The 12500-nt window shown below is 43.8% G+C and overlaps 2 protein-coding genes and 1 long non-coding RNA gene across 4 annotated transcripts; 1 reads left to right on the top strand and 2 right to left on the bottom strand.

Moving 5' to 3' along the window:
• Nucleotides 1-322: 322 nt before the first annotated feature.
• On the bottom strand, nt 323-3953 carry LOC116209029 (glutamate--tRNA ligase, cytoplasmic). Its single transcript, XM_031542597.1, has 7 exons — nt 3811-3953; nt 3563-3710; nt 3106-3202; nt 2845-2998; nt 1657-2771; nt 956-1423; nt 323-831 (listed from the first exon to the last, which is right to left on the bottom strand). The coding sequence occupies exons 2-7, from the start codon at nt 3700-3702 to the stop codon at nt 613-615; spliced, it is 2193 nt and encodes a 730-aa protein (XP_031398457.1). The 5' UTR covers nt 3703-3710; nt 3811-3953; the 3' UTR covers nt 323-612.
• A 986-nt stretch (nt 3954-4939) lies between these two features.
• On the bottom strand, nt 4940-10725 carry LOC116209012 (phytochrome A1). 2 transcript variants are annotated; one of them, XM_031542592.1, is made up of 5 exons: nt 10590-10725; nt 7210-9285; nt 6116-6932; nt 5543-5833; nt 4940-5446 (listed from the first exon to the last, which is right to left on the bottom strand). In XM_031542592.1, the coding sequence occupies exons 2-5, from the start codon at nt 9269-9271 to the stop codon at nt 5245-5247; spliced, it is 3372 nt and encodes a 1123-aa protein (XP_031398452.1). In that variant the 5' UTR covers nt 9272-9285; nt 10590-10725; the 3' UTR covers nt 4940-5244. The 2 variants fall into 2 exon arrangements, with proteins under 2 accessions (XP_031398452.1, XP_031398448.1); XM_031542588.1 differs by lacking the exon at nt 10590-10725 and adding an exon at nt 10081-10292.
• A 281-nt stretch (nt 10726-11006) lies between these two features.
• On the top strand, nt 11007-11744 carry LOC116209046. Its single transcript, XR_004157157.1, has 2 exons — nt 11007-11275; nt 11419-11744. It is a non-coding gene; the product is annotated as an uncharacterized LOC116209046 (long non-coding RNA).
• The last annotated feature ends 756 nt before the right edge of the window (nt 11745-12500 follow it).

Below are 12500 nucleotides of genomic sequence, written 5' to 3'. Positions count from 1 at the left end.
GGATGTCCCTTCAAACAAAAGGAATGTGGAATAGAGCCGTTAATCCTCCCATTACGACTGCTCAATCCAGGGAATGTTCACGTGACCCCCACCTAATCCATCTACCAATTTTCGGAGTGTACACCAACCCGGAAATGCGTACATAAAGCCAGCAACTAAGCAACTCCACGTCACGTTACCGGGATTGCAGTGTCACATTACCGGGATTGCAGTTACGTAGGCAATCATGCATTGCCAAGGCAAGACTCACTTTCCCTTCATAGAATCTCACCTCAAGTAGATAGGGACAATAACTGTAATTGCTAAGTCTGTTCCTCAGATGTTGAGCTATAGAGCCAGATTTATGTGCAAATTATTACAAAGTATATGGAAATATTTGAAGAACAGAATCATCAATTGAGACTCAACTAGCAAAATCTTTTCGGACTGAATATGTTGATCCATATCATACCATCATAGCATGTTACATCACCAATTATAGGAGAAATAAGTAGAAAGCAAGCGTTGTGTTTTTGTCTCCTTATCTCGAGCCGATTGGGATCGAATCATCAGACAACTCCAGGTAATTCAGAAGGCTGAGATGAGACTGACTCTATGTGGGAAGTAAACATCTTACTTCAAGACACTTTGTTGCCTGCCATCAGGAATGGCGAACAGAACAATTGGCTTCGAAGGCCTAACGAAAGGAACATCACACCTGAAGTAGCCCTTCCTCTCCAGCTGCAAGACTTCCCCACGCTTCAGATTTCGCATGTTGGAATCCCCAAGTGCAGCAGTCACCTTCTTGGTGCATGGATTTAGAACGTCAAGAAAATCCTCCCCTTCTTCGAGCTGTCATCACAAGAAGAGGGAAAAGAACAGAATGTAAGACACCAAAGACAGAATAAAAGTTCATACTTCACGATAAACCGTCGAAGAGAAGCTTTAAGTAGTAGCAAGCATCATGACTAGGCACCTTCTTCTTTGTGATGAGGTAGTCATACTCGTGCAATGAGAGACTGACTAGTTCATTTGTGTCTGGCAGCCACGTGAGCTTCAGCTTCGTCGTCTTGACAGATCCTTTGAGATGCAAGACCCCCGTCAACTGCTTTATGGTTCCGTCCTGATCCTTCTCAATGTCCTTGATGATGGCATTCCCCCAATCCATTAAGGTTATCTCCTCACCAGCTGAGATGCACACAGCATCAGCGTAGTCTATCCAGATACTCTTCGTGTAGGTTGTACACTTCTCTCCTGCACCTTCATATTTCTTGTGACGCGGTATGATGCGGACAAATGGTTTTTCAGGACCGTCAGTAAGAGTCAGCAACACTCGCCTCTCTTCAATGACAGCTGTATGTCTGGGGCACACGGGATCAATTATCTTCTTATTAATAGACCAAAGTTTGTCCCACTCCATAAGATTGAGATTTTTGGATGCCCCCTGTAAAGATAAAACAAAATAAGCATTTCAATTCAAGAAGACAAAGCACATCGCACAATAGAAACACCAGAAAGCATAAGAAAATCAAACAATATTTTAACCCAATCAGATTCCTATAGACAAGTAAGTTTGTCTTTCAAGTATCCGTATGGAAGTACTAAAATCAACATATTACAAAAAGATGTTCCAAGAGAAACGACACACAAGCACAGCTCACAACTATATATTATTACCTGTTCAACAATAAATTGAATCAACGCCTCAATTTTGAGACCTCTGCGGACGATACCCTGGACTGTAGGAAAACGGGGATCATCCCATCCATCGACTTTCCCATTTTGAACGAACCAGAGGAGCTTACGCTTGCTAAGAAGTGTATACACCATATTTAATCGGCTAAATTCATAGATTTCAACTTTCCTTAGTCCCATATCCTCCTGGATGCGATAATACTGTGCATTCCGATCATGGTATTCACTAGACCTGAGTGCATGGGTTATACCTTCTATAGAGTCAACGAAGGGACATGCAAAATCATAGGTCGGATATATCTTATATTTCGACCCAATTCGATGGTGTGCGAGGGGATGGCAACGATAATAAACAGGGTCTCTCACAGATTTGTTGGGATCCTGCATATCAAGTTTTCCACGAAGGCAGCACTGCAGACCCCTCTCAGATCCCTCAATCATTTCGTTCCACAGCTTCAGATTCTCATCAATACTGTTACTCCTACACTTTGATTCAATGCCATCCATCCTTTCTTTCTGCATTTGCTCTCGTGGTGTGTCATCAACATATGCTTTTCCCTGCTTGATCAATTTTTCAGCCATTTCCACCATCTGAGGGAAGTAATCTGATGTGTAGGTTATCCTTTCATAATTAATCCCCAGAGTCTCGACATCCTTTATAATATTATCCACAAACTCGTTGCTCTCTTTTGCAGGATTAGTATCGTCAAAACGAAGGATCACCGATCCGTGGTACCGTTGAGCAAAATATTGATTCAATAGTGCAGCTTTTGAGTGACCAATATGGAGGTATCCACTGGGTTCTGGTGCAAACCGGAGGCGCACCTCACCAATCTCAGCTCCAGGAAGATCGACTTCAGCAGTTGGCTTGTTAGCTATTTTTCCTTTATCAGATGCATCAGCACTAACATTCTTACTCTGGCTAACAGCACCCTGTTTAGAAGCAGTTTGCTTCCCAGTGCCTCCTCTCTTGCTCACATATTTCGCCAGCACCTCACTCAAGACACTATCATACTCTGATGATAATGAATTGAACCATCGTACGAGATTCTGGTACTTCTTTGACTTCCTCAAACTCTCCCATCGCACTCCAACTCCTGTAAAAGACGTAACATCAGAAGAGCAGCATATACCATGCTACTTATGCAAAAGTTCAAGCTGGATATTTACCTGCAAGACCAGACCAGATGGCTACATCTGCAATAGACAAGGAATGGCCAAGAATGAAAGTGCGCTTTTCCAAATACTCATCGATGTACTTGCATACATTCTCAAACTCAGAACCAGAGGAAAGAACCGGAGCATATTCCAACCACTCATCAATCTGGAATTCCAAACCGAAAATAAGAGAGCTTGAATCAGTACACTTACCAGAGATAAATGGACCCATCTAATAAAGAGATTTAAAAAAAAAAAAAAAAAAAAGATCACCTGACTAGATTCATAAGCTGTGGCTCCATAAAAGTTCGGTAACTTTGCTATGCGACCAATAAACCGAAGAAGTACATAAGTTCCGTGCAACTTCAGCCTACAATGCATTAACCTGACTAGCTTAACAAGCATATCCACAAAACACAGTAATGACAAAGCTATAAAGAGGTGCAAATAGAATATCTGTGCTTCCAAGTTCAATTATGGGAACAACCTTCAGTTTCGGTGATTGAATTAACGTAATTAACAGCACCAAGACACTATCTCAGACATAACCCAACAGAAAAATATCAACTTTACAATGCATGAAAGCAAGAACAGAGAAAGAACAAGTTCCTCAGCAAAGCATGTACATTTCAAGATTCATAATAACGGCATGACATAATTTCAGAGTTTGTCAAGGCGGTGACACAAGAATCAAGTCCAGAGTAGGAAACTAGAAGGAGAAGAAGATTACCCATTTGATAAGACAAAGAAGGGAGTAGAGCCCGAGGCTAGAGATGAATCGGTCGCCAGAGGAATGCCGGCAAGCTCAGCGGCCACAATCACCGACAGCGGAGGGCTATCGGCTGCGAACGACAGCTGCTTAATCTCCATTTCACCACCTGCCCAAGTTAAGCACTTCGGAGTGAGATTTGCTAATGAAAGCTGAAGAAAGAAATCATAGAAACCCCGGAGGAATATATAAACCGACAGGACTCCGACCGTGAAGATGCGGCGCCCCCCGTTTCGTAGGTTCGAGGGCCAACGGAGATCGAACGCGTCAAGGTTGACGGCGGGACTAGCAGCGAGCGACAGTTGAGACAGCCCCAGGGTTTTGCTGGTCTTCCTCTGAATAAGAATATTACAAAACAGTCCCTCAAACTTATTATAATTATAGATAAATCCCCAGGCTTTCTTCACCTATCAGCTCTTTTCCGGGCAAGAGCCCCTACCACGGCCACTGCCGCCAGGGCTGGCAGAGCTCCGCTTCGTCGGGTTTAAGCAGTGTTTGATAAAACTTAATCGATAGTGCGTGGAAATTAATTAGATGTTGATTATAAATAAATTTGTTAAGTACATAAATTACTACATAATTTTGTTATTTTTTTGAATAGTTCTTGCGAACATAAATTATTACATAATTACGTATTATATCAAGTTAATTTTAGTTCACCTAATCATTAATTAAATTTTTACTTAAGAATAATCAGGACGCAACTAGCAGAAGTACTAGGAGAGCCCTGTCGAGCTCGCGATCGCGATCTGATTTGGTGCTTCTCGATTTCTAGAAAGAGCTTCTGGAGCATCATCGGTGAAAATATGTTCCAATTGGGACCTTTCTTGAACAAAGTAGAGATACAGGGGAACCGGGAACAATTCTAACTTGGGAAAGATGAATATGTTGGGCAGTTTTAGCATTAGGAAGAAAATAAGGGTCTATCAGCAATTAATCAAAAATATTGGAAACACCCAAAAGACTCGCCTTGAGGAGGAGATGGGAATCTTATGCTGAAATTGAACGCTACAGCATGGAAATAAATAATACATGTATCACTGTTCTTTAAGATCTTGTTTTGATGCTTCCATATAAAGGGCAATTGATCGGGATTGGGTGATTTATCAATGATTCGAAAGATTATACTGTACAATAGCAGAATAAGTAGATTTAGACTGTGTCAACTCGATCCCGACTTAGTCACCAGGGCACACGAATGGGCCAATGACCGGGTCTAAGGTCAAGGTGCAGAGAGCTGCCGGGACATTTACCGCAACCATCTACTGCCAAAGGAAGGCTCTGTGGAACATTGAACAACAGATTAGCAACCAAATAAGGTTTCGTGATATAACAAAGTCACTGCAGAAAAGAAACTTCTTCATTAACAGCTTGAACAACAGAATGTTTGAAATCAAAGCAATAGAAACGTTTAAGGACAGCTTTGTCGATTTCAAAGACAAAACGGGACCACTCGACTCTGAACAACATCCTCTCTCAACTCTCGGGTTAGCTCTTCAATCAGGAGAATTTTACAAGTTCAAGACTAGACATCAAAGTTCGCAAGACGATATATGATACAACACGAAGTCCCAGATCCTAACTCAAAACTTTACACAAGACAGCCTTCGGTTTTCTGCTCATCGATAGGCAACTCAAACCACCTATTTATGGGCTACAGCAAGCTCGACGGTTATGATGAAGCTCGACTTCCCAGCTTCCCTCAGATACTGCACATCTCCATTCATGAGTTTTATGAGTTTCCTGCTTATAAGCAGACTTATTCCATCCTCGGATATCTCCCCATCGCTCCCGAACATTTGGTTCAGCAAAGCTTCGGGTACTCCCACTCCAGCATGAGTTATTCTGCTCCACCAGAACGTTCACAAATTTTTATACCATAAAAACAAAAAACACATAATCAGAAGCATTTAATCCACCAATATACTGTTGAAGGAGTACCTCAGCTCCAGCCTTCCTAGATGGACTGTTTCACCCAGACGATCCCGAGTCAACTGAGCAGTAACAAGAAGGACGCTTCCATTTGATGTGTAATTTATTGATACTGAAAGGAAATCGGCTAAGACTTGTTGAAGCCTAAGGCTGTCTCCATATAATGTTTCCTTCATGACATCTTCTGCTGCATCATGGACAATCCTTACGCCCTTCGCACTGCTCTTCATCATGACCTGACTTACAGAAGCAACTACTACTTGGTGCAGAGTGAACTTGACCATTTCCAGCTCCAAGTATCTGCTCAAAGTTTCAACATGGTCAAGCGAATTCCATCAGTAATAGATCCTCGTGAAGAAAAAGATCAACATCAAATCTGTACCCACAATGCAGCAGCATATTTTAAGCGAAATTAGTAAAAATTTTGTAGGACCACCTACAGTAGATGCTAAAGGGAAATGATCTCCAAAAAAAAAAAAAAACTGATGGGGAGTAATAAAAGATATCGAGGGAACAAGAAGGCAAAAGCTGCTTGATTTACGCGAGAAGAAAGATAATTTGGTACGGGGATGGCCATTTTACCCATCAATGATGCTATCGAGGTCAGAATCATCAAGGACCCTGTTGAGCTGGCGCTGGCACTGTCCGCTAGTTTGGAGGAGCTGCTTCTGTTCAGCTCCAAGATTGGTTCCTTCAAGCATTTTCACGGAAAACATAATCCCGGAGAGTGGATTGCTTACCTGCCTCTTTATGTAAGCCAATGCTTTCAATCTCTTCAATGCAGTTTGCTCTGATAATCGCTGAACGTGAATTGCTTGTTGCAGCTCAGGACTTGCGAGCTGCAAGAAGCAAAAGACCCCGGTGACCGCGCCCTCCCGATCGAGCTTCTTACTCACGCACAAGAGGCATTCGACGTACTTTCCGGTCCTAGAAAGGAAACCAAATGAAACCTTCTCAGATTCCTGACCGGCTATTGCATTGTTGAGAACTACCCCAAGACTCACGAATGCTTCCTGGTTCTTGAGACGACAGCATGCCGACTGGATCCCAAAGACCTCCCCTAGGAGCATCTTGTCTATCACGTCCTCACGGTTCCATCCAGTGAGGTTTGCCATTGCAGTGTTCCACTCAGAACACCACCCAAATTCATCTGTGCCAAAGATAGGAGGGATCAGGGGGTTCGGGTTATGGACAATCGCCTTGTAATCTCCTTCAATTTGAGTGAACTTGTCCATGACAGTTTTCTGGGCAGTGATATCTTGGGCCACGAAGCACACTCCCACAACGTTTTCTTGAAGGTCCCGACTCGCACAGGCATTCGCAATTAAGCGTATAGGACCCTCATCTGCACTGGTTCCATGCGTTTTAATCTCGAATTGGATGTTCCGCTCCTCTTTGCCTGGTCAGAAACAAACAAACATAGGGTTGAATTGATTCCTGATGAACCATTCTACTTGCTCAAACTTCACGTAAGATCAGCAACACGAAATGTAGTGCTACTGCACAAGTTGTAAGTATGTTTTACACGCATCAGTGGTGCACTTCACCAATAGCTTATGCTTTTAGGAACTCATGCACCTAACATCAAGAGACAGCAATAACGGACATACTTTTGAAGTGTTAGCGACTGAAATTTATGAACTGAAAAAAAAGTTGCGCAAACTGCATAAACATACCTTGTAATGCTAAGGACAACATCTTTTCCATCACATCAGCCGAAGAATCCTCAACAAGCGTGAGAAGGTGCTTCCCAATGGCTCTCTCAACTGGAAGTCCTGTTAGCTCAGCAACCTTTGAATTCCATCCGTTTATATGCCCATTCACATCAACCGCCAAGACAGGCACAGTAGCAGTCTCAATTAATCGCACCATCTCAGTCGTGACAGCTTCCAGTTCCTGCAACCCATCAATCTTAAGATCATTGAGCCTCGTGTGGATGGCTGTGGTATTGACCTCAATCGCATCCATGTCCTTGATTGTGTTCCTCAAGATAAGCTGCAAGGAATGGATTGCGTCCATCTCATAGTCTTTCCAAGAAAGACTTCTTGTCTTAACGACATCAAGAAATGCCTTAAAAGATGACCTCGGGTGCATTCTCCGGTTATCGTCCTTCTCACCAGGATCGTGCTTTGCTCCACCCCATCGGATCTCCGAGGCTGTGTGAGACCGGAACCAGAAGATCATATCCTTTTCTGAAATCCTCACAGCAGCCATTCCACAGACTGCATCCCCTAGAGCTAAAGCACCCGGAAACCCAGCATCATATAAGCTATCGGTGCTTAGACCCGTGGAATCCATGTGGTACTCACCGAGCCATGAGGCTATGTCTCGTAGCTGAAAGTCAGTGGGAGTCAATCCCAGCTTATGTATCTTGTTGTTGTAGAGTAAAGCAGCTCCATCACACTTAACAAGGTCCATTATATTCGGGTTCTGGGACATGATCCCCAGCGGAGCATCTCTCATCAACATATCACATAATAGAGTTTGCGTCCTCAAGATATTTTTCTCCACTATCTGATTCTCTAACTCAAGCTCTTTGTTCACGTGGATGGCGAATACTTGAGCAAGAAACTCGCAAGCATATCGAAGAGGGAAGGGGACGAATCTTGGAGTCGTGTTGTGGCAGACCACTAAGCCCCAGAGCCTCTTCCTCTTCTGCAAGCCCGCCTCAGAAGAGTTGCTGCTCTCGGGTTCCTCATTCCCTTCATTAATCACCACCGCCATCACAAGAGAAGCTATGGAGTTCATGTTCTCCATGTACTGTAGATGGCAGCTGTGCGGGGCCCTGAGGGTGGACCCGCACAGAGTCAGATCGAAAGAAAGCTTCTCATCCTGAAGGACCTTCACATGTTTTGCACGACAGTCCACGATCATTCGGACCCTGTTCTTCATGAACAAGAAACGTGCTGCTTGTGGGATGTCTGTGGCAGGGTAATGCAGGCCCAAGTAAGGCTCAAGACCTGGTTTAGTAACCTCAGCAATGACCTCGCCGTGATCATCATCATGAAATTTGTAGGTCATAACCCGGTCATAACCTGTGAGTTCAAAGACCTCTTGAACCATCGTGTCGCAAAGCCTCTCCATGCTTCCACTAGGCAAAGACTGAAGTCGAGCAATAGCCTTTGCTGCAAGTTTATAGGACTGCAAAGCCCCAGCAGCAGTCATTGGGATTTCATAAGGCTTCACAGGCTCAAAGTCCACAATCAAGCTCCCAGTTACCCGATGGACAATTGCATAAAAGGGCTTTCCCGAGGTCTTGCAATGAACTAAGATGGGATTCAGTAGAGAAACATCTGCGAACCCAAGAGCCTTATGAAGGGCAGAGGCACTGGGCACGGTAAATATAGCCCTAACATCGGTTCCAATCCCAAGGGCTGGGCAGTCACCGACACTGGGGACTGCGTGACTCACCATTGTAAGCATCTCGGGAGCATTCTCAGTGTAGGCAATAACCTTAAAGGTCTTCTCATCTAGAGCTAACAAGCAACCGAAAGGCTGAATCAGCTTGCCCTTTTGTATATGGTGGAGGTAGGCAGTGGTCACTCTGTCGGATCTCGGCTGTGCGTCCACATTCGAGGCACTGGAGACCCGAACCGAGCTTGAGTAGTCAAAGGAGCTTCCTGACTCCTCAAAGTCCTGATGGAGTTTTGCGTCTACTGTAGTCTGTGCGATGATCCTCGCGCTGTGTCTTGACCTGTTCGAGTTGTTTGATGACTGGCTTGGCCTCGAGGAAGACATTTTGAACTTAGCACCTAAAGAGAACAAAACAACAGAACTCTCAGTCCACACGCAGAAACAGGTTCAATGGACTCCCAATCAAATTCATCAACAGGATAACCACCAGCAGTTTACGAGGAGGATCAAAGAATATACAATACTGAGTTCCCAAAACAGATGCAGGTTCGCCCACACCTACTGAGACAAAGGGGCTAAGAAGTTGAAGAGGGAAGTGAAAAAAATAAAAAATAAAAAAAGCAAGGGCAATGGATAGCAAAGCTAGCGGATGATGAGAAAGTTGTTGTTATCATGCTAATGCGAATATTCTAGTTAAGGTACTGCCACTTTCACAGAATGAATAATTCAATGAACAACCACGGAAGCAATCTCGATTAGATTACCTAAACAGGGTGCATGAATGATAGAGAAAAAGATCGCCATGCCCCAGGAAGACATTCATTCACCAACAACTAATTTTGGAAACAAATGGATAACAGCAAACAGTAGTTTGAGACCTTCAACCTAACCTCATGAATTACACGACCACTATAGTGCTCTTACCCGAACTTCTCGGCTTTTCAACATTATATAAGTCGACTTTCAAGTACAGTTCAGCAAAGTGAAATCTTTTGATCATGAGTGCCGACTACGACCAAAGTGCACGAGAATCCGAGATAAGCAAGAAGAAAAAGGGGAACAGCAGGTTCCTCCAAGAACAGAGGCTCAGCTGATAGCAAGCAAATATACAGCTCTCCATCAAAGAACAGGACTTGCCACCAACACGAAAACCAGCAAAGTACTGAAAATAGCTGAAAAGGAAGCTCCCTAACCTTGACCAAAACTGCAGAAGGCAAGAACCGAGTTAGCACAGACCCAGCCTAAGCTCCACCAGTCCCCATAGCCAAAGCATCAACAGAACCCAGAAACGAAAACCCCATGAACGAACAGTACAGCTCCACCAGCAAAAACCATTCCCTTTTATGGAACACCCCAACACCCAAAAAAAAACCTCGATCACCGCCTTTCTTGCCCCCCCCCCCCCCCCCCCCCCCCCCCCCCCCCTTCCCCTTTCAGCCTCGCAAAGCCCCAAAATTCGGACCAGCCCCCCTCCTGAATATTATAAAGATTTCACCTCAAAACAATACAACCTCCTCAATCCCATCCCATCCATCTCCTATTTAGGTATACTGACAATATCTTATATTATATATATCAAAATCAGGGCAGCCTTCAAGAGGCGGACACGAAGCAAGATAAGAGAAGGCGCCCCATTTCCTGGGTTCAGTTTCCAAAGAGAGGATATTGACAGAGGCAGTTAGTTGAATTTGATCTCACTCACTCTCACTCTTCAATCACGGCAATAAATGGCAAGTCTGGAGAAATCCTCAATCCCAGGGGCGAAGCTCAGTGCTGCTGCCCACTTTCTATTATTAACAGTCGGTTCCCATTAAAATATTAGCACTGAAGCAGAACACGACGCAGTCGAGATGATGCCACTGACATTAAATATATATATATATATATTATTATATATTAAACTAAAGTGGCATCTTTCTCCCGATGAGACCCATCCATCCATTATAAAGTAGAAATGGAACTGCAGGATCCTTGATTGATTGGGCGACGAGGAAGGAATAGTGCATTTGGGAAGCACCTACAGCTGCAAGTTGTCTTTTTCAAAGATAAAAATCCAAACTTTCGAGGAGTGCCCGATAAAGAAAGGCTACCCGGGTTGCGGAATTGCCGATGGATCGAATCGATGCGAGTTTCTCGGGCTGAGGTGTTGGTTGGGTGTGAGTCGTTCTACTGTGTTTGATAAAAAGATGGAGAAGGGAGTTGGGTATGGGATCTCCCATTCCCATGACTGGTGACTGATGAAATGCCGACAAGGGAATGAGTTATGGAGATCACGTGTGCCTCCAATTTCGTGTCAGATGAGGAAAGGGATGAGATGCGATGCAATGCCCCCAAGCTCTTATTGTCATTCCCCCTGTGGGTCACTCACCCCACAGGCTACTATATCAGGTGCACAGACCGAACACCTTTTGGCCCATGCTATGCGTTCTGCTCTGTTTTCATTCTGAAACCTCACCGGACCCATCTGCTTAGCTGACTGGCCATTTGTCCATGTCTTTTTTCCCTGTCTCCAATACATCATCCGATTAAAGGGTTCGTGCACATTCTCGGATTGCGATGAATTGCTTCCCGATTGAGCCAATGAAAAGGTTTGGATAGCTTGAGTTCACAATGATGGAGCACAGCCGGTTTTGGGATGTTTCCCAATTATTACTAGTTGTTCCTTTCAAGTGATCACCTACCTACATGAATCTGGCAACTTCTCTTAACTATTTCAAGTGTTCGCATTAACATTCAGACTTGTACTACAATCCCGCTTTTCTCGGGCCCGCGCCACAAGCACATACTCTTAATGTTATGTGATGTCCACAATTTCCTCTTGACCTGGGAATTTACAATAAACCTGCGGCATTGTTTACAGGAAACTTCATTAGCTTCCTGCTGAGTTCATAATTGGTCGTTATTGTATCTGCCATTTTACAAAGATCTAACGAGGCTCATAACATTTCATATGATTCGCACTATTTCCAAATTATTGGATCAGCTTCGACCGAGCATCATTTCTGTATGACAAAGTGAACGTCAAGGCAGTTTCCTTATCCTGAAAGGATGAGTCAATTGCAACAAAGTCCCTTACTGTTCATTTGCCCGGTTTCTCGTCAATCTTATCCATCCATTGGGGAGGAGTGGACGAATCTCAACATAGTCTCAGAAAATGCATTTAAATAAATCGAAAGATTGATTCTCGAGCTCAGACAAATGCTAAGCATTTCTTCAATAAGATTTCACGTATACGCTTCACACGATACAGATCCTCGATGATCTTACATTCATAATCTGTGCAGTTCAGAGGAAAATGGTACACGGTCAGATCAAGAAATGGGCAGGTAATTCAAGCGGAAGCCTCGTAAGGTCTCAAGAAAGATAGCCCGAAATGCTACAGAAGGACCAGTATACACCAGTACACTACACAGATAGTGCAGAAATTAGAGCAATATGCAGATAGTATTAGCAAACGATGAGGATTACAGCTACCAATAAAAACTTAATACGTGATATTTCCAGGGATTAAGAACGGTGCCTCCGAACTAACAAGTACAAAAAAAGCAATCCACGATGATTAGTAAGACTCACTAAGACTAGAAAAGATTTCCTCCATAGCCATAGGCAGAAT

Source organism: Punica granatum, chromosome 1 (assembly GCF_007655135.1).
Source record: "Punica granatum isolate Tunisia-2019 chromosome 1, ASM765513v2, whole genome shotgun sequence".
Taxonomy (NCBI): domain Eukaryota; kingdom Viridiplantae; phylum Streptophyta; class Magnoliopsida; order Myrtales; family Lythraceae; genus Punica; species Punica granatum.
The sequence above is the reverse complement of the archived record's forward strand: the minus strand, read 5'-3'. Positions and strand labels throughout refer to the sequence as shown.

What these genes read in the sequence shown, in the direction of transcription:
- LOC116209029 (XM_031542597.1), bottom strand. Translation starts at nt 3,702, where the DNA reads ATGGAGATTAAGCAGCTGTCGTTCGCAGCCGATAGCCCTCCGCTGTCG. An exon ending in TTCTTTGTCTTATCAAATGG is followed by an intron (nt 3,203 to 3,562) that starts GTAATCTTCTTC and finishes AATGCATTGTAG; the next exon opens with GCTGAAGTTGCACGGAACTT. An exon ending in CATCTGGTCTGGTCTTGCAG is followed by an intron (nt 2,772 to 2,844) that starts GTAAATATCCAG and finishes CGTCTTTTACAG; the next exon opens with GAGTTGGAGTGCGATGGGAG.
- LOC116209012 (XM_031542592.1), bottom strand. Translation starts at nt 9,271, where the DNA reads ATGTCTTCCTCGAGGCCAAGCCAGTCATCAAACAACTCGAACAGGTCA. An exon ending in GTTGTCCTTAGCATTACAAG is followed by an intron (nt 6,933 to 7,209) that starts GTATGTTTATGC and finishes GTTTCTGACCAG; the next exon opens with GCAAAGAGGAGCGGAACATC. An exon ending in CTAGGAAGGCTGGAGCTGAG is followed by an intron (nt 5,447 to 5,542) that starts GTACTCCTTCAA and finishes CTGGTGGAGCAG; the next exon opens with AATAACTCATGCTGGAGTGG.